General features: G+C 37.1%; 1 protein-coding gene across 4 annotated transcripts in view; it reads left to right on the forward strand.

The window, feature by feature from the left end:
* Positions 1–15575, forward strand: part of EVC2 (EvC ciliary complex subunit 2) — a gene marked incomplete at its 5' end in the record, with an annotated part of 61788 nt that overhangs the window by 13888 nt on the left and 32325 nt on the right. For all 4 annotated transcript variants that reach the window (XM_083861406.1, XM_083861409.1, XM_083861407.1 and 1 more), the window contains 5 exons: positions 1351–1537; positions 3190–3299; positions 4380–4442; positions 8330–8464; positions 9930–10081. In XM_083861406.1, the coding sequence (XP_083717532.1) occupies positions 1351–1537; positions 3190–3299; positions 4380–4442; positions 8330–8464; positions 9930–10081 (647 nt within the window). The remainder of the gene's footprint in view (positions 1–1350; positions 1538–3189; positions 3300–4379; positions 4443–8329; positions 8465–9929; positions 10082–15575) is intronic.

The raw sequence follows: 15575 nt of genomic DNA on the forward strand, positions 1-15575 counted from the left end.
TACACGTATTAATGCATACATTTTTATACACTGTTTGCAGCTTCTAGTACAATAAACAGTTGGGAATTTTGTCACTTAAATAGAGAAGTGTAGACTAAGCTGCAATAATTTCATTAAGCTGCTTCTTCTCCTTGATTCATATAATTCTAAAACTATGACTGGTTCTATACTGAATTAGTATGAAATGCAGCGATTAGTGCACAATGAGACTGTAGCTAGATGTATTGAATCCTGTGACTACCATGAACTCATGGTGTGGTTTCTGAAGTCTATCACACTTCATATTTTTAGAACTCATTTCTAGTGCACAATGAGACTGTAGCTAGATGTATTGAATCCTGTGACTACCATGAACTCATGGTGTGGTTTCTGAAGTCTATCACACTTCATATTTTTAGAACTCATTTCTAATGGGGACTGTGTTATTATTTTATATTTGCTGGTGTCCAGATACAGTGTAGATTTTTCCTTAAAAGGATGATCTAAAAAGAGAAAGGTTCGTCCTGAATCATAATTCTGTCAGTTAAGGACTATTAATTTAGTGTCATTATTTGAAACCTTATATAGATCACCATATTATTATAGATCCTATAAAGATTTAGACAGTTCTGTTTTAATATGAGTTACAGAAGGAAGAGGAAGGTGAGAGGTCAGTAAGCAATTCTGTGCTCAGAGTAATTTCATTTAGAGGGTATAATTGCTTGATAAGACTTAAGGGCTTAATGGAATAAATAAATAAAATCGCATGAGCTCATGTTGCTAGAGATTGGTAATTAGTGTATGACCTTCACTGCTTAATTGGAAGCCGAGCCATGAACTCTCAAGTTCACTGGTGGCTCCATCGGCCCTCACGTGGGAAGGGCAAGTTGAGACAGCTGACGTCCTTCAGAGAATGGGCTTGCTGTGAAGAAAAGGGAAATAGAGACCAAAACTGCATGGAGAGAATTACTTTGCAGTGAGGCAGCTCGCAAAAGAAACATCCTCATAGTACAAAGGTACAAATTTAAGAGTTTTCCAAGCTCTGGTTATAAAGTTATGATCCAGTTTTGTGTTGTATGCAGTATCAAGGGGATATTCAGGATTTGATTATGCTTCTGGTCCTGTTTGAGCTGGGTTTCTGGCTTTCTGCCACTGTCTCCAAGCAACAGCTTGACATACCAAAGATTAAAATCTCACTGGGAGTGTGAGATCAAACTGAGTGTAGTTTCATTTACAGATAACTCAGAATACCTTCAGAAATTAAGTTTACACATAAAATGAAGTTTTATTTGTAATCAAGGCTATGATTTTTTCTGTTAAGATGCACATACAGCTGTCTTGCACCATTAATACTAATTTTTCTGATTTCAGGTGGATGTTGAACGTGACCCTCAAACTGCACATATTACACTTGTGATTAATAACACCAACACATTGCTTTCAACAAACATCACAGATCTTATCCTCTTGGACAACATCACTGGTCTACATGTTGAAAAAACCAGTGGGAATAAGACCACAGATGGCATACAGATTTACAGGAAAAGTTTCTTGCAAGGTAACAAAATCTGCAGTAATATACTCCTGATAACACATGTCCAAGTGCATCTGTTAAAATCACCGTATTTATTTATTAATTTAATTAGTTAATTAATTGTAGTGGTGTAAAATATTTCACTATTAGTTAATACAGGTGAAAAGGTCTGGAAAAGGTTTTAGGCTGCAGTTTTCAGTTCTGTCAGCACACTGTTAACTGTTTTGACTCCCACCTTTGAACTGCTTCCAGTCTTCCAGGCACAGAACCGGGCCTCATCAAAAATTAAAGGGAGTCTTTCACAATTGTATTTGTTCATTTTTGGTGTTTTTAAAAACTTCTGCAAAAGGCATTTTAATCATATTTTGAGCCTTCTTTAGCCAAGTGTGGCAGCTGAGCTTGCTGAGGTATTGAGGTGCATTGGAATTGCAAAAGCCTGTACAAACAGGGAAAATGATTCATTAGAAATAAGGCACCTCAGTATCTGTTCTCTCAAAACTGAACAAATTATAAAGTAAAAGCAAGTAATAGACAAATAAACCTCTTCGAGTTGTGAAGTCAGTTTGTTCCTTTCCTAATTGGTAGCAGTTCAATCAGTGCACAAGCATTAAATTTTATCTTTCTTGATTTCTTCATCTCCTTTTTCCTAATCACAAGCATGTCGAAAATTAGCAGCTTGCATTTGGGAGTCGCAATATTTCCCCAGCAGCTTCAGAAGTGTTCACTGATTCCTGTTTATGATTGAAGTATCTCTGGTTATGATAGTTTTATGGTGAAAGATTTCCACATAGAAAAGGGAAATTAAGTAGGCTTGGGGCTGCTGTCTGATTGCAATTGGATAGCCAAACTCCATTTCTGATAACAGCAGTGTGAGCAGTGGTACTGATTGCAGGACTGGTCTTTTTGGAAATGTCACAGAATTGCTGGCTTTCCACAGAGATTTCCTGGAAAAAATTATCCCTGAGAAATAATAGAAAAATGGCTTGCATATATGATCTAGTAAGCCAAGTTGGAGCTGCTGCATAATTTATTTATAATTACTGAATCTGGAGTTGAAGTTAGCTTTTCCAGACAAATCAGTGTGAAAAATACTGAAGTGGGAGAAAATGCAGCAGACAAGATTTCTCCATAGTTTGAGGTTTCATTACTATATTAATCCTGAAGTCAGTCCATAGCTTGCCACTGGGGCTGGACAGAAAGGCTCTATCTACACTGGCCTATGTATTGTCATGCTCAATGTGGGCCATAATAATTTTTCTGTACTTCAATGTATTGTGAATCACAATTCACCTGAAATCTGTCAGATTTCTCTTTGGTTTCAACAAGGGGAGAATCAGCAAGTTAGTGGTTAAAATGTAGGTTGTCCATTTTATAATAAAATATATTTTAAAATAATCTCATGTAGAGTTTTGGTATCAAAAAATAATGCTTTTGGGTAGGTCAGGGCATCATTTAATGCGGTTTCCACATCTTGGGCTGAATTTGCTTGAATTCTCAGAGGCAGCAGATATGATGGATGTTTCTGAGCTCAAGTGGCCATGAACTGTCTACTCTGGGTGTGTGACATCTTCTGTGTCAGAAAGGAAAAGCTCCAGTGCTGTCCCAAGCCTTCCCCAGGAATCTTTGAGAAATTTTCATGAAACAGAGCGAATCTATCCCTATCCCTCTTTTAATAGGTGGAGAATGTTTTGCAGTCAACTACTCTGCACTTCTTGACACAGAAGAAATGTGGCATGGCAGGGTTTTGACACTGCCTGTGAAGCTAACTTTCAGGAGTTCATCACAGGTATTTTTTCAAAATTTTTGTAGAAAACCCAGACTTCAAGGTGATTCTTGCCTGCCTGAACAATGAGGCCATCATGTAATGAAATGAAAATTTTAGGCTCTCTGATTGTTTACATGAGTTTATAAATGCATGAATTATTCTTCATATCTTAAGAAGTCCTAGGGCTCCTTAAATAAAGTATTTTTGTGTGTTGTCTTGTAGCCTTTCTTTATACTTTTCATATTTCTCTTCAGTTTATTGATGTGTCCTGGAAATAAGTGTCCCACATACTTATATGTGTATTCCTGAAGTCTGAGATTGAAAGTTTAGCCCTTTTTTAATAATAAAATAATTTCTTTTAATTGAAAAACAAATCACAGCAGAGGAAAACCTCATTGCTCACAAGAAAGACACCTTTTAGTATAAGAGTTTTCTGAGTCCGAAAGATTTTTCAGAGAAGCTGAGAAATCTCCGTCCTTGATGATTTTTGAGAACTCTTGCATCAGGCTCTGAAACAACTGGTGTAATGCTAGAATTAGCCTGGATTTGAGTAGGAGATAGGACAAGTAGTTTCTGCCAAAGTAAAATTTTTCAATTCTTAAATATGGCTTGATGGTTTTTCTGTGGTTTTCATAATTTCATGTAATTATAACGTGCAGCTGTATTTTCATTTCAGTTCCCTTTCTCCTTGGTTTTGGAGGAAAAAAAATGTTCCATGTGGTATGGGAGTGGTACTAAAGGGGTGGAGAGGAAAACTTAGAAAACAGGGCATGGTAAAAGTAGAGATTTTTATGCTCACTGTGGCTCCTGTTCTTGTTCTGTGCATTCTCAGTCAACCCAGCTTTTATAAGCAAAGAAAAATATAATGCTTTGTGCATTGGGATATGGGGAGTGTATCCCACAGAGCAGCTGCTTCCATGTCTTTTAGTGTTACCCCTAAGTATACTGCATTTTCCTATCAGATTTATTTCATCTTTAAGCTTTATGAGAGGTACAGCTAATCTTCCAAGGAAAGGCTTTTCTGAGACTCTAGGCTGTTTGCCAGTGGATTCTACTTTTTTTTTTTTTGTAAATACAGGTAATGTTTTGTATCTCTCTCAGAATGAAACACATCTCGTATCATTGACAGCATCATTTACCATAACGGAAGAAGAAAAGACCAAGGTAAATTCTATGATTTGGTATTACATTGACTCTCCTGCTTACACTTGCTGGACAATCTAAAGTAAATTCTAGGAGCTAAGGATGTACTTGTATACTTGTGTCTCATCACTCAGCTATTGACTAGTAATCATACGCAAATTCTGCCTTCTCAGATTTTAAGAAGAAATAAACAACTCAACCTAAGGGTTGTTGTTTTTTTTTCTTAAACCAGCAATATTTAGTATGGAAAATCTAAAAATGCTATTATGTTCCTTGCCATGTTCTTTCATTTGAAAAATTGTCCAGGCACAGGAGACTGTGATGAGGATTATGCTCACCTGCTGCTTTGACTAACAACCAGGAGAAAGCTTTTTGGTTTTCCAAAAGGGTAGATGTATCCTCCACTGGTTGAGAAAAGGTTTCTGTATGATGCTGATACCCAAGTCTGAGAAATAAAACTGCAGAAAGAGTGGCATAGTTTATGCTTCCTTTTATTTTTTAACTAGTCATTCTTCCAATATGACTTTTTTTTCTTGGCTTCTGAAGTAATTCTGAAAAGTAGTTTTTAACAGGCCAAATAAACCATCAAAATTACACTGATTGCAGCAGTATTATGCTTTCTAGATAATTTTTTAATTAAAAAACTTTCTACTTCATCCATCAGTTTCATTCTAGAGTAATCCCTTTACCAAACTTATTTTTCTCCCCCAGCCTCTCATTAACTTGACAGGCTGCAGTTACAAGGGGGTCGTTTTTGAAGAAGCTGTGGCTTGGTTGGCAAGATGCTGGGGTTATTTGTGTTCAGGCAGAAGCAAACAGTTTGTTTCACCATAGAACATTTTTGCCATGTCTGACACGTGGATAGGGCTTGCCTGAATAGGTCCTGAGGACTCATTTCTTCCATGGACTTGTCCCATGAGTTTCTCTCTGCCTTTAGAATAAATAATCTGCTTGGAGATTGGGCACAGAGGCTTCTTGTTCCAGTATTCTCTTCTGCTGGGGATCTCTGCCTTCTCAGCTTTTATTATTGTAATAAATACATGTCCGGATGGGGCTTTCTTGTAATTGAAGATCAAGTGCCCATTCTGTTAAAATGAAAGCCATGATTAAACATGATATGAAGTAAAACTATGCATAAGCTAAAGAACTCATTGTCCCTGGATAAATATAGTAATATTTTAAAGGGTTGGACATTTGTATAGCTAAGAATTGCAGATGGACTTGCCATAAATCTATTTTTTGGAAACTTTTAAAGGTGTAAACCATGAAGTAGCTGACTGGGTTATAAAAATAACTTAATGAATGTTTTTTGTAAAATTCAACATGAATTGATTTGCAGCAGTGGTTGATGTCTTAAGCCAAGACTGTAAGCTACACTGGTCTCAACTGACCATGAAAATTTCTGCAATCTGTTACTATACATAAAACCTTTTTAGTGTGCTTATTATTTTTTCCAATTTGAATTTGATAGTTAGACCTCAAAAAGTTCTTGTGAGCTATTCCATAGGTAGGTAAAATTAGCTCAGCTGCATTTGAACTTAGTAAATGAACAGGCTTTGTAACTAAAATGTGTAGTAAAGATGTGTAGAAAATACCATAAATTTTGGAAAAATAAAGCTTAGAAATTATTTAACACATCATGTTTCACATGCATAATATTTGACTTTGGGCTGTGGCCAAGCATAAGGTGTTTTGGAGTGAAACCAGTTTGTGCAAGGAAATTAGGATTAGCTGGAGAAGGTGTGATGTATTTTATTGCATACATATTGTCAGTTGTCATAAATGCTCTCCATCTCAGATTTATTTTTCTAAAATAATTATTTAAGCCTGTTCATGGGTATGTTAAAGCCAATATGTGGCTAAGTGGACAGTAGATGTTGACTTTGGGAATGAGAAGTGAAGAATTAATTGTGTAGTCATGGCAGTGTCATGCTACGTTGGTCCCATCAGCTTTCACATGATTTGATTTGCTTGAACACTTAGATACTATGCTGTTCCTTTAAAGTTTTACAAACCCCTGTGGATTTCTCTTCTATGCCACTGGAAGAAAACACTTGGTTGCCTAGATCAAGGTAATTTTGTGGGTTATGAAAAAAATATTGGTGTTGCTGAGTGTCCATGCCAGATGTCATCCCACAGCTTTGGGGTCTGTGAGTACTTTGTGCCTCTCCCTTGGCTGGGGGTGTCTGGTGCTGAATGGGGCACTGGTGAAAAGGGAAGTTCTCCCATCTAAGCATGCTGCATAAGAGAGATGATAATAATTCCTTTACATTTTTATGAGGCTTGCTCCCCTCAGCATCATGCAAAGCAGTGGGAGTACATCAGTTCTTGAAGGAAACTTGACCCTGTAATGCCGCTTCCCGCTGTGGGGGTGGTTTTAAAGGGTGGCTTAAGGAATGGCTCTTGAGGCCTGCTGATGTGTCTGTGGTTTGAAGGTTGATCTGCAGGGCTAACACTGGTCTTGATGTGAGCCAGGGCTCTGGAATCTCCCCTGCACCATCCACTGCGGTGCTTTCAGATGGCGTTAAGCACCTGTTGTGTTCTGCTTGGACTGACGACTTCCCCAATGACATTGACTGGCCTTCCAGAGCCCATTTTCTTTAGGGGTAAAAGCACAGGCAAAACTTCCTGCCCTCATGCAGACTGACTGTCCCACCATGGGGCTCACCTTTTACTTAGCACAGAGTCATTCTTATAGCCAGTGCTTTTTCTTCACCAAAACTTATGCTTTTTTCGAGCTTCACTGAATCCATAGCCTCACCAGATCCTTGCTTTCCCCAGAAGCCTAGAGAGATTCTTAAATTTCACAGAGTGCATGCAAATTAGACAAATGCAAGTGGGTTCAGATGAAATGATGAAATGGCTTCAAAGCAGCTTTTTTTCCTTAAGTGTTGTCTATGGCATCTCTTGTTCCCTGAAAGTGGAGGGATCTCAGTCAGTGTCCTGATGTGACAGAGATGTTAAATTGCAATAAATTATTTTTATATTGTGGGCCATGTTTGAATATTGTTTCCTATACAGTATTACCATTGACTCTATGGAATGCTGTCAGGTTTCTGCTCCAAGAAAAAAACAAACCCAGCTTGCAAGAAGCATGTTAATTATTTACAGTTCCTAGCCCCAGCAGAGTGATCAGTTTGTGGTGAAACATTATACTAATAGCTGTGCTGTTTTTTTCACTGAAAGATCTCATAGAACTAAACAAACACTGAATTAACTTTTTCTACATAGAGCATGAAGTAAAAATTAATTTTTAATGCAATTCAATTTAAAGATTAAGTTAAGAGCTAAAGTGAAAGGTCTACAAAGTTGTTATCTGGCTCATGGTTCCAGTGCTCCTGGCAGCCTTTTCTGACTCAGGCTAATGCAGAAGCTGCAAGGTTGCACAGATTGGGTGGGTGTCAGTTGCATGTTTATTCTAAACTCATATTGGTACTTTCTCCCTATGGTGTTTACTCAGTTTCATTGAATCAAGAAATGGCCATTAAATTAAAGTAGCCAACATCTGACTGACCTTCCAGAGCCTATGAGCAACATCAAATGCCAGAAATTTCAATGAGACTTCTTAGAAGAGTGGCAACTTTGGAAAATAGGCTATTAAGTACAGGGCACCCCAAAGTCACAGCAAAAAAATTCAGTCTGTGGAGTTCTCTTGCTTGAATTACACAGGAATTTGGACAAGGTGAACATAGCAAAATGCTGACTTGGAAACCTATTAAAAATACACACTTGTTTGAAAATGTTCATTAAGATGTAGTAACATAATGCTGAGAAATCCTGAAGTTGTGAAGCCATTTAAAAATTATTTATTATGTTTTCTTACAGTTACAGTCTTTGAATTACAGTTATAATCTAATCTTTGTATATATTTAAAATAAAATTTTAATTAAATGATCTTTTAATTTCAGATTTTATTCCACCATGCCATCAGTGCATCAGGGTTCTTCATTGCTTTTTTTGTTTCCCTTGTGTTGACGTGTGCTGTCTTTTTCATTATGTACCGAACCCAAATATTAAAATGGAGTTTCTGTAGTAAAAAACAGGTGAGTTGTACTGTCTGTCAGGGTAGGTTTTTCAGGTTTTTTGTGGTGATCATATGTGGTGATATAATTTGCTAACTGAGATTGTCTGAAGAGTTTTTGAAGATGAATAAAAAGCCACCAAGTGATGGATTTAGCTCACAGGTAATGTAATCTCTACAGCCTCTAAACTTTAGTGCAATCAGATTTAGAGGTAAGAATGATACCCTGATCAAAAAAAACTGCTGTCAATACCTGGATGTTGGCTCTAGATCAGAGGGGGATTACCTTTTGCTTATTTCTTTCTAAATTCCTCTCTTCCTCCCCTCTGTCCCGGAATTAGAAGCAGTTATCTCTCTGGGTTATAATAAGTTGCCAAGGGAGTAGACAACTTACCTTCAACACAGCAACTTGGGTGCAAATTTCTTTTCTGATTATTAGGAATAGGGATTTGAATTTTGATCTTAGTTTCTTCAATGTGCAATAATGTCTTCAGTGATTAAGCATCTGAAAACATAGGATTGAGGATGAAGTATTTTCATTATTCTGTGCCACTTTGAAGAAAGTATTTCAGTAAATATTGGACCAAAGAAAGAAAATACAGAATCTGATAAATATTAATCAAGTTGGTGCAATTCCAATTGTTACTTCTATTAGTTATTTTTGTATTTATTTAAAGTATAACAACTTCATTGGGAGGAAGCTAGAGACCTTAGTGAGAATATTACAGCGATTAGAGCAGTCTTAGGAAAGGTATGTTGAGATGTTTGAACCCCTTGTCTGCTGAAAGGATGGGGGATCTCTCACTGCTCTGGACTGACCAGCATAACTCACAAATCGCTGACAGACTTTCTGCAGTTGAAAATTACACTATCAGTAACTTTTATTTAGCTTAGGCCTGAAAAATTAATCTCTTTAAATAAAAAAGATGTGACTTGTTTCTTTTTACAAAAGAAATAGTGATAATGAATTAGTAAAAAAGGTCCAGCTTGGTCTAGCATCAGATATTTATAGTGGGGTTTTTACATTACATTATTAGCCCTCAGTCTGAAGTCTCTGTGAACTGAGTCACTTCCATCATGGATAGGATTAGTTTTTCCATGTTGTTCACCTAAAAATACTGTAATGTTACCATATGTAATTTGTATACAATGGCAATTTCTAAAAAAATTATCTAGGAAGTTTGAAGTGGAAAACAACTTCCTAGATGACTTTTCACAAGTATTCTGTGTTCTCCATTTCTTCATCCGTATTCCAGATCAGTTATATACTAAAAAAGATCAGTCTGAAATGAAAGTAATATATTTGATTTCAGATACATGTCTGAATTGCACAACCTCTTTATATTCTTTCCAGCTTTACAGATAGATGATAAGTAGAAACCTTCTCACCCAGAGTTAAACTGCAATAAAATTAGATCAGACACTCATTATACAATTTTTTTATAATGTAAAATTTGCTTCTTTTTCTCTTTTTTTTTTTTTTTTAGGAGATACAGCCTGATCTCAGCCAAAATCACAAACTGGAGCATTCTCAATTTAATTCCGGTGCTCTCTTTAGTGAAGATATAATTATGAATGACCAAATCATTGATATTCTATCCTTTGAAGAACCTGGGAACATGCTTCAGGCTTTAGAAGAGTAAGAATTCATTGCTATTACATCACAGTTATTATTTTTTTCATCAGTCAAATCTTTGGATATGTTTTGAGTATCTCCTCTTTATTGTTTTTTTATAGTGTCTGTTTACACATATTACTGCACTACCTTAGGTTTTTGAACTGTTTTAAACAAGCATCTATGGGAACAGAAAGCCATCATATTTCATATTGATTCACTTGTAGAAGTCACAACTCCATCTAGGCCTTAGACATGCAGGTTTTCCAATCCAAATAAACACCTTGCTTTGTCTCTCTGTGGTTCACTGTGAGAAGGGAAACTTCTTGGTGTACAAGAAAATATTGAAACACGGTATTCTACTATTGCTTAACACATTCTGCTTTCAAAACAGTGGCTTTTGTCCTAGAAAAGAGAGCCCCTGCTGAGTTCCAGCATTACTGTTCAGCAGTGTATTTTGTAAACAGCTGGATCAGTCTTAGGGTGTGACAGTTTGTAGTACTGCCAGAAGGATACCATATACCTGCTTGGTGGGACCACTTGTTAGACCACAGAAATGCTCCTGATACTGTTGAAAGGCTTTTTGACAGAAACATGTCACTGTTAAAATTCATCTGTTCTTCAGCTGAATTTTATGAAAAGGTCTTATGTGAGGATGAGCAGATGTTGTTTATGCAGTCCTACCATTACCTCCTGGTAAAGTGAGGTTAAAGGCAGTATTATGCAACTGTAAAATCTGTAGAAGCTGGAAAGTTACAGGATCATGGGTGGAATTTTCTTTCTTAAAAGGGCAACTAACAGCATTATTATTTTTTGCCTTTCCCTGATAGTTGGAAACTTATCTCTGTAAATTGCACATTGGTCCTTGCTTTTATACCTGTATAGCAACTCAGGCTTTGAGAAAGCTTATCCTGACAATAATTTTGTGAATATTAAGAAGAACGGGATCAAACTTTTTTTTAAACTCACATTAGTATTAATTTATTTCAGGGATAGTTAGTATCTAACTAGGTTGAAAAAAATTGCTGGACTATTTTCAGATATATTATGGATAGAAAGGTAAATATTCTTGCAAACCTTGGAAAGGTTTATTTTTATAACAGGTTTATTTCAAAACCTATAAAACAGGATTTGTATTTTAATTTGAATGTGTGTCCAGGGGCTAAAGTTTTTTAATATTTTTACAAAGTTAGTGTATATGTCTCTTGCTTCCCTTTCTTTCCTCAGTTTCTATTTTCTTTACCTCTACAGAGGTAGAGAATTGCAGTGGATGAAGTGGATGCCCATTAGTCAACACTCACTGACCTGTTTCACCTTCTAAGCTATCTTTTCCTTTTTCCAGGGTGAGGATAGTAGACAGACCACAAAGGTATCCAGAGTTACAGTGATTGCTGCTATGAAAGATGGTTGAAAGGGTGATAGGTATTTTCAGCCAACCAACATCATCTTGCTTGTATGCTAGCTTGGTAATTCCTTCTGCATGTTTTGGTGCAGGTATGTTTCATTTTTGTCTATGTGACACACATACAAGCTTACCAGCATAATTGATAACATCCTGTTCATTGCTCTGTCATGGTTGGAATCATTCTGGTCTTTCAGATACAAACAAGAAAAATACACTGAAAAGTAAGAGCCACATGTTGTTTTCTTCTTTTCAACATAAATCTGTTTTGTCTTTTAAGAAGTGACAGTGCCAAATCATTTAGAAGATACATCAGGAGCATGTGTTCAATATTTATGGACAGGGAGAGCTTTGGAGTGTAGACAGTTTGCAGTGTCAGGAGGATTGGCTAGAGAACAAAACATACTTTTAATGTTTCATGAGGAAGTTTCTTGGTTACTCATTTTGTGAATTTTGTCTTAATAAGTCATATCCTTGATGTACATTATGCAGCAAAATAGCTTGGCTTTTATCCTCAGTAGGTTCCTTGCTGTGTATATTACTGAATATTGGCCTCTGGGCAGTGAATACTAATGAGGGGAAGCTATATGATTTGGATATTTGATGTGCACATTAGAAGATCATGTTCCAAAATGTGAGTCTCTTTTTTGTATGTCTACAGGAGAATATGAAGAAAGCTGAGCAATTTGGGTTTGTGTCCAGTGTGATGGAGCTTGACCATTTTCATAGTCTCAAAAGATACAAATATGTTAAAGGGAGCTTAATTTCTTTAAATGGCTTTTTGCTACTACACCTTTTCTTTTTAATCTTCATTTTGTACAGCTGTGCTTCCTTGAGTTTGTCAAAGCTCCAGCTGAATTTGAACCTGCTTACTGATTCACAGTATGTTCTGCCAAATTTTTTACTAAATGAGTAACTAATATGTGTACATTGCAACTGATTTTGTCCTGTGGTAGACGACACTGAGGGCAATGTATTAGAGAGCAGGATCAAACTGTTTCCAAAAATGTTATGAATGCTGCTAGAAACTTTACAAGTGTGTAAACGATACTTTTTTTTTTAATCAGAGCTCAAATGCTTAATATATGATAAAAGCCTGTAAGACTGGGGAAGCAAACAAGCAATTCAAAATTGATGAATATCTATCTTTTTTCATCTTAAAAACATCACCTTTCTTTGATGTTGGCCAACTATGAAGTGTTTAGAATTATAAGTGTCATTTCTGCTGTCTACCTGGAACAATTTATCTCATCCAGAAGAGAGTCTCCTTTTGAGAGTTGTGCTGTTCCTGATGCTTTATTATTTATTATTTTTAATGAAGATTGATATCTCCTACCATTTCTGTCATCTGAATACTTATCCTGCCTGGATAGGTCGGAAGAATCTGAGGAGATCATAGCAGAGTTGGAAGCTCCTCAGGCATTAAATGCATAATGCATATAGCAATAATGCTTATTTATTATTTTGTTAGTATCCAGGCTGAAGTTGGTGTTTTTGAAATCAGTGGTGAAATGTGTGATGACTTCAGCAGAAGGAGAATTGGAATCTTTCATACACTCTTTTTGCATAGTCACTTTTCTGAGCAAAATAGTGAAATAACCACTTTCTGAATTCTGTTGCAACAGCAGTATTGTAGATAGATGTATTTTTAAAATTGATTTTCTGAAGATCACTGATTTGTCATATTTGTTATTTTTGAAAGCAGTGCAGAAGTTCTCAGTCTCTTAAATGCTGTATTTTTAAAATGTTTTCCAAACAGATAATTGTAAGAATTTTAATACTCTACTTTCTGTGGAGAGTTAAAGGAATTTGATCTGACTGCTGCCAGATCTAATGTTTATACTATCAGGTTTTCATGAATCATTGTTTTCTGAAGAGCTTCTGTCTCTCAGGTCAATTTATTATATTTTTCATTTTTTTATTTAATTATTATTTCTTGGCTGTATATCAGGAATCCTGTTTTTGGTTTTGTCAGCATTCTGGCTTCTGGAAAGCTAAACTTAACCTGTGACTCATCCATGTGAAAGCATCCTTAGACGGTCTTCATGTACCTTTCTTAGCAATTTCATTTACTGATCTGATGTCTTGTATTCTCTGTGGGCTGCTGTGTGAACTGTTCTGAGTTCCCACTTGGCTGTATAAGTGCCACAGGACTGATGGATAAACTCCCCCAGCTCAGAGCTGGCTGCAGGCCAGTACAGTTACTGGTGTATCATAGAGCATCTTCAGGCCTTGCTAACACAGCCTGGCAGCAGGCAGGGACCAGGGGAAGGCAACACATCCCCACTCTGGCACAGAAGGCAGAAGAATTTGGGCTTGGGCAGTCAGTAGCTGTTGGTGGGCGTTCAGACCTCATGCCATTGCCTCTGCTTCTACTTTTTAGTACAGTTTAAGTCTCCTGCAAAGGTTTGTGCCTTGTTGTGCTGCAGCTGTGTAAATCCCTGCCCTGAAATGTTTACAGTCTCTGTTGAGACTGGACCCAGCAGAAGAGTGTGGGATGCAAGGGAAGGTGTTGAAGGGAGGAAGGTATGGGGCTGCACAGAGGGATCACATTGGCATGGTACTTTTAAAAACTACCAACAAAATGGAACAAACTAAACAGACAAAAAACCAGAAAAAAACAAAATACAGCCCAATTTACTGATAATGTATTACTAACCCCTCAGTAAATGGGTAATTTGTGAAACAAACCACATCAGCAGCTTTTGAAGCTCTAATGCCCATTATGTTCGAATTGGCTTTCTTTGCTTACTGTGACTAAAGCCAGCACTGCAGGAACTGCTTTCTTTGTGATTCTTCTTGTCTGACTCTTTCTCCATCTTCACTCCTCTGAAGTGTGACAAGGCAACATGGACCATAGTGCCTGGATGTTGTTCTCCCATTTCCTTCCTCTCTGCAGCTGTCCCATCTTGGCTGTGCCTGTAGGTACAGACACACACTGCTCTGGCTGTAACAGTGGGTGCCACTAGGCTGGGGTGCTTGTTTGTCTGTGTCCTTCTCTCTTTCCATTTCCCTCTCCCTCAGGAGTTGGTGCAGCTGCTGTGCCTTGGGGTTCCAAGTCACTGCTGAAGTGGGAACAGTGCCTCTAAATTACTTAATTACATGCATTTCAGGAGGCTTGTGTATTTGAAGCAATACTTTTACAGAAACAGCTACCAGGGAGCTCCAATCTCCCCTGGATACTCTTGTAATATGTGTGCTCCTAATTGGCTTCCATTGGTAAAGGAGAGATGAGCCTTCTGAGAACGACAGGCTTTTCTGTTTGATGAGAAAATGTCACCAAAGGGGAACTTGTTTAATGCTTTTCTCCCTTTTAGACTTCAGAAAGTTGTGTCACAGTAGTTTCTTATCTTTATAAATTCATACTTAGTTTTAAAAATGTGTTTGAAAGCCATTAGTTATTTTTAGGACTGTTAAATTCAGCAGCTATTAGTTCTCCTGTTCAAAAAATCTCTCTGTGGGCCTGTAATTTGAATAATAAGACTTAAAGACACAATTACTTGGCAGTTAATGAGAGGTTTCCTTTTTTTGTAGTGTGTTGTGGGGTTTTTTCTGGGTTTTTTTTTTAATTAACTATAGTTGCTTTCCTGACCCCAGCTGCTTTCCTGTGTTCTTTCATTAGGTCTATGGAGGACATCAGTTGCTCAGGCACTCTCTCTGCTTCTCTGTGTTTGGCGTCTGGGATTCTCCCCTTCCAGATCTCTCTGACAGATTTTTAAAACCTCTTTCTCTTCAAGTGAGTGGAAAAGTTTTACACTTGCTGTTTGAAGTTTCATTTTCTATGTGTCTGTTCACCTTTCCTTCCTCCACCCTTTTGTACCACCTGTCTTCTGTACTGTCCTCATCCTCTCTCTGCATGCTTTGTCCAACAAAAGCTTTTATCTTTTTTATCAATAGGTTGCCAACAGCTACCTGTACTTCATTAGCTTTCATGTTTCTATGATGCTGAATATGCTCAGGAAGTGAGGCAAGACCTTTTAACATCAATTGCTGTAACGAGCAGAGTGCAGAGCATTTAAAGCAAATTATTAAACGTACCTTGGCTTGAAGAGACACAGAGTGTCAGGCTTGATTTTTTTTTTCCCTGTGTGACATGAAACATTTAATCTGGTTGAT

Source organism: Zosterops lateralis (assembly GCF_965231275.1).
Source record: "Zosterops lateralis genome assembly, chromosome: 5".
Classification (NCBI taxonomy): domain Eukaryota; kingdom Metazoa; phylum Chordata; class Aves; order Passeriformes; family Zosteropidae; genus Zosterops; species Zosterops lateralis.